The 5,973-nt window shown below is 37.4% G+C and overlaps 1 protein-coding gene across 3 annotated transcripts in view; it reads right to left on the reverse strand.

Moving 5' to 3' along the window:
• The window catches only part of prdm1b (PR domain containing 1b, with ZNF domain), a 23,358-nt gene extending 20,653 nt beyond the window's left edge, over positions 1-2,705 (reverse strand). For 2 of the 3 annotated variants that reach the window (XR_007427166.1, XM_022676134.2), the window contains exons 1-2: positions 2,454-2,705; positions 20-315 (exon numbers count right to left, since the gene is read on the reverse strand). Coding sequence is in view for 2 of the 3 variants with exons in the window: in XM_022676134.2 (XP_022531855.2) it covers positions 20-190 (171 nt within the window). In the remaining variant the exon portion in view is untranslated. The remainder of the gene's footprint in view (positions 1-19; positions 316-2,453) is intronic. The other variant, XM_022676139.2, reaches the window with a different exon arrangement.
• Positions 2,706-5,973: the final 3,268 nt, after the last annotated feature.

Here is a 5,973-nt window from a genome sequence, read left to right on the forward strand (position 1 = left end):
CGACTGAAGGAGCTCCTACCTCGTTGTCGGGGCCGTATTTGAAGGTGAGGTTGCGGGGGATGGAGGTCATGGCTCTGGGCAGGCTGAAGCTGGGCTCAGATGCCTGGTCGTGGACGATGTAGGTGCAGTTCAGAGCGAAGTCCATCTCCCTCCACCCGATCATCTCTCCATGAGAAGCCTCCAGCTTCATCCTGACTTTTTTAGATGGTCGCTGGGTTGGTCTACTTTGCTCTGCTTTGGTTTTGAGTTGCTTTGGTTCTTGGGTAAAGGAATCCGCCTCTTAGCTTTGGACAGTAAAGCTCAAATTCTCAAATTCTGCAAAAGGAAAATTGAGTGGAAAGATTAGGTGTGGAAAGATCTAAGAAGAAAAATCGCATTAAAAACTGTTTTTTAACCTCATGTTGTGCTTCAGAATCAATAGAAGTGGCTAGACCTTTAGGGATTAAATATGTAAATGAGCTCTGTTACGATTGGCTGACCTATACTGGACCTCATTTACAAAGCAAGCAGTCTTGAGTAACTTCAGTCTGAATGAACATGGCTTACACTGCTATATTTAAAGCTCTGAGAAAAAAATGAAGAGAGCACTTGAGTTTCTGAATCAGTTTCTATGACTTTGCTATTTATAGGTTTATGTTTGAGTGAAATGAACATTGTTTTATTTATGTTTTATTCTATAAACTACAGACAACATTTCTCCCAAATAAAAAAAAAAATATTGTCATTTAGAGCATTTATTTGCAGAAAATGAGAAATGGCTGAAATAACAAAAAAGATGCAGAGCTTTCAGACCTCAAATAATGCAAAAAAAAGGATCATAATCATAAAGTTTTAAGAGTTTAGAAATCAATATTTGATGTAATAACCCTGGTTTTTAATCACATTTTTTTCATGCATCTTGACCTTTTCTCCTCCACCAAGAAAAATTAATGCAACAGTGTTTAAATGACATATTAACTAATTTTTTTTCCATTATGTAAGAGAATAGAAACCAATAGAATGAATTTTAATCTTGTGTTTAATTAGCACTATCGATGATCCATTAAATCATATTTATTACTGGGACACAAACCAAAAACAATCAAAAGTCATTCTAATACAAGGCTATAAATAGCAGGATATGACGGTAATATGTGTAATCATCATATGATTGCTATTTTTAAATCTGACTTATATCAATATATAGTCAATATAAATCTGGCAAATATCAATTCATGAATTTAGAAATAGGAATCTTTAATGATGTCATACTGCTTATTAAAGCTATTGCTCAATCCTCCCACACTCACTGTTTACTGATATCAAGGAGAAATCTATTTCAAATAAATAAACGCCTTTTATGTTATGATAATGATGTTAGCCAATCAAAACGTAACTCATTTAAATACATCTCACCGTGGTAACTTTAAAAAGTCTGTAAAAAAACTGTAAAACGTTAAAAGTACCAATCAAAACAAATCAAAGTTAATTTGCATGCATTTTAAAAGCAACAAATTAAAAAAGCTTAAACTGCTTATATTCTAATCGAGTTTATCGATCAAAATGAAGTTTATATAACAAAATACTGCTTTACTGTAAAATATCAGAGTTATTCTATCAAAAACAACTTAATTGGAATATGTCTTAAAGGCATAGTACCTAAAAAAACATTCTGCTCAATTGAAAAATATAAAAGGTCCCACATAAAGCAAATGTGAATAGCTCATTTGCATATAATTTAAAATCAAAGTAACTAAAACACAATTTGAATAACTGTTAAAATTTAGATCTTGCAAGTATAACACAGTTAGCCAATCAAAACAAAGTTCAAGTAAATATCTTAAAGGAACGGTATATAAAAACTTTCTGCTAAATAGTAAAATGTGAATAGTAAATATAAACGGTCCCAAATTAAAGGTATTAAACCAGAGTATGTTTCATAAATCTAAAAAGTAGCATTACTAGAAATCAACATGCTTAATTGTAAAATATGAAACGCCACCAAGTTGGCCAATCAAAACAAAGCTCATTTACATCTGTCTCAAAGGCACATCAACTAAATATATTTTGCTAAATTCACGATCAAAACAAACCTAATTGATATATGTATTAAAGGTAAAATACCTACAATTTAAGCAGCATATAAGGAGTCAACATTAAGTTAATCAACATGCTTCATTTAAAAAAAATGAGAAGTCACAATTAAATCAGAATTAGCCAATTAAAACAACTTTCATTTGCATATACCTTAATGTAGCACAGTAACAGGGGTTGGAAAACAACAACAGTTAGAATATTCCTTTGGACTCCAGATGAAACAAAACATAACAAAAATATGAAAAATGTTGCATATGGGCCCTTTAAGCTGACATAACATTTCATGTATGCAGTGCAAAGCATCCCTCCATCCCTCAATCCATTCATCCATCCATCCCTCCATCCCTCCACTCCACAGGTGCGACTCTTCCACTTACTTGACACTCATCCAGCATCCAGCTCTTCATTTCTTTGGTTAGAACATCCCTCGTTCCTCCTCTTCCTCCTTCCCAGTTACTTCCAGTTCCCTTTCTTCACTCTCTTTTAAAAGCTTTAAATCCAGTCACTCCTGTTATTTTCTTCTTCTTGTTTTTCTCCTCCTCCTCCTTCTTGCGTTTCCTCTGTCCGTTTGCCACTTTACTGCCCGTGCTGGCCTGCTCCAGGCTTTTGAGTGCCCGCGGCCGGCCAATCAGGATCACCCTGGGGTCATGTGACCAGCGGGATTAGGTCAGGGCGATCCAATTGGGACGCCTGAAGCGCGAGTGGAACGTACACACGCCCTGCAGACAAAGGGAATCGTTAGTGGGCGATTTAGATGATCTGGGCAGAATGAATGGGCGTGAATGGGCTGAGGGCAGGAACACGGGGCAGATGGTGGGCTTGCCTGGACTTCACGGCCAAATCACACCAATCACACACTGCTGGACTTTTGCTTGCTTGGGATTCTTAATGAGCAATCTGCTGTCAATCTTATAAAGCCCACCCCCCCTCCCCAATCTAGTGCTCACCCTTTACACAACCCAAACACTATACACTTATACCCCCTCCCCATACGCATATACCCTCACATCCACCCACCCCAGGCCTCCACCCACCCCAGACACCTTGCTGACCTACATCCAGTGGGTGTACGCTGCTGGTGCACGCTGGGTAAACGGGAGCAGGTGGAAAAAGAGAGCGACAGGCTCAGACACCTGTCTGCTGCTCATCCTCTCCACTCTAAAGCCCAGTTTCTCCTACCGGTTCAGCCCAGCCCAGCCCAGCTCAGCTCAGTGACAGTGTCTGAGAGGAAGAGGAAAAGAAGGAGACAGTGAGACAGAGATGGCGAGACGGAGGGACGGACAGACGGAGGGACGGACGGCTGGGCCGCGGCCAACTGGGGCCGTCACATGATTAACGTGCTCTTGTTATCTGAACTTGGGTAACAGGCTTTTACTATGGGAAGCCTGTGGGAATGTTAATGACCCCACGCCATTCAGGAAATCTCTGTAAACTTGGGCCAACAGTTTATTTACAGTCAGTATACACACTGCACTGCTACAGAATTGTCTGTAGAAAAGTAGCAAAAAGGATATGGTGAGGTAAGGAATCTTGGCATCTTGGCATGTTCTCCTCCACCAGTCGTATACACTGCTTTTGGATAACTTTATGCTGCTTTACTCTTCCTCAAAGAAACTCATCATTATTAAGTGCTCTCTATTTTTTTTACAGTCACTGGACACACTGCATTGTTACAGAAATGTCTGTAGAAAAGTGGCAAATACTGGATATTTAATTAACGAGCAGACAAAATCCACGTCACTGAAAACACATAGCGAGTGGACAGTGCTTAGGATATTCCTGTTACGCCCAAAACATACCAATGATTAATTATTAAGAGAATTTGTTACATACTTTTGCATGTTTTGAGACTTGCAAAGTGTACTTTTCCTGTCGTTATCATAGCAAAGGCACACTAACACTGACACACCCTAAATCAAGCTGCACTGTTACAGAAATGTATGTAGAAAAGTGTCAAAAATGAATAATTTTCCATTAAATATGAGATTCAATAAACTAGAGATTAGAAATGATCAGTAAACAGTATCATTTATCTTGAAATCATTCTCTTTTTATTATTCTTTTTTGTTTGTTCGTTTTTGCTGGATGCATTGGACACATCCAGGTATACCTGCAATAGCTGCGCCATTTAAATAGCAATCCACTAAAATCAGAGTGCAGAGTGTACCTGCCTCTTAAAGAGCAATTGCAAACAAAATCCTGATTGGTTTATTTTACATTATGTCTAAAACACACCCATGATTAATTAAGAGAATTAGTACATACCTTGGTGTACTTTTCTTGACGTTACGATAGCAAAGACACTCTGACACGCCCTAAATCAAGATGCACAGTGCCTATGGTTTACAGCTTACCTATAGATCACTAAAATAGACCCTGTAATGTTAAATCAGTGTATAATCTTGTTAGAATGTTAACATAATTTATAAAATACCATTTACTGTACTTCTCAGGCCATATAATGCATATACGGGAAATACGCTTTAAAGATATATATAGTTACATATTGAATTTCTCCCTGTCCACACCTACAGCAGGTAGGCTCCACCCACTCATTTTAAGTTATGATGAATTTTAATCAGGTACGCTTTGGGGATTAGGCACAATTTAGGGTTGTGAACCAGATCAGGAGTTATTTTTAATACAGAAATATATAATACAGAGACATTTGGATACAACTTGATGAACAGTCAAGCCACAATGAACTATTAAGTGGCATATTAACAAAAACAAACACGCACTTAGAATTACACAGAATTTAACAGTACCGCAAAGTGTGTTTTAACAAGTGGTTCCACCATTCGCACGACTGCTCACCTGCCAGCATGTCATGCAAATTCTTTGGCAGTATTGAATGTGATCAGTAGTGGGTAGAAGACAGCGTGGAGTAAACTGAAAGAACGCACTATCTCTCTCTCTATCTCTTGACGTCTCATCTCTCGCCGGGCTGGATGCCAGCATGTCTACCGCTGTCTTACAGCTACAGCAGCAGAACATCAAAGCAGCAGCAGGTAGAAACAGAGCAGCAGAGTAAACCAGCCTCACTCCGACACGGAGCTGATGAAGCGCTGCTGGCACTGATGAGAAGTCTGTAAATCAGCTGCCAGTTAATGACACACTCATAACACTCAGAGTTCATCACAGGTTACAGTACAGATCTTATCCATTAAATATTTCTTTGATTGGTTCAAATGCTCTTTAGATATGAGGAAAAACTGTAGTGTAAGAATATAGTAAGGTAAGGAATCTCGGCATCTTGGCATCATGTTCTCCTCCACCAGTCTTACGCACTGCTTTTGAATAACTTTATGCAAGAATTCAAGCAGTTCTGCATGGTCTGATGAATTGTGATCATCCATCTTCCTCAAAGAAACTCATAATTTTTAATGAAGTAGTCTCTTTTTCTTTACAGAGCTATATATGTATATATATATTTACCTATGTTTAAAGTTTGTCTCAAAACATACCATTAGCTTTTTTCTTCTAAACAGTCTAAACTGCAAAAACATATATATATATATATATATATATATATATTATTAATAAGTTGGGTGTATGTGGATAATGTGCTGTCCATATATGAAAACAGTACAGCAAAACATCATGTATTTATTGCTTTTGGGAAGTCAAAATAAAAATAAAAACAAAAAACAGAATGAATATATATTAAAACAGTACATAAACTTGTTAGAATATTTAATAATGTATAATAATTTAGAAAATACCATTTACTTCTCAAGCCATACACTCCATATATGTAAAATAAGCCTAAAAAAAATTATTTTCATAGTTTTTATAAATGCATACTGAATTTCTCCCTGTTCACACTCACTCATCAGAAGTTATGGGGGGGTTTAATCAGGTTGGTTTTGGAGATTAAGCACAATTAAGAGTATC

Source organism: Astyanax mexicanus, chromosome 19 (genome assembly GCF_023375975.1).
Source record: "Astyanax mexicanus isolate ESR-SI-001 chromosome 19, AstMex3_surface, whole genome shotgun sequence".
Classification (NCBI taxonomy): domain Eukaryota; kingdom Metazoa; phylum Chordata; class Actinopteri; order Characiformes; family Acestrorhamphidae; genus Astyanax; species Astyanax mexicanus.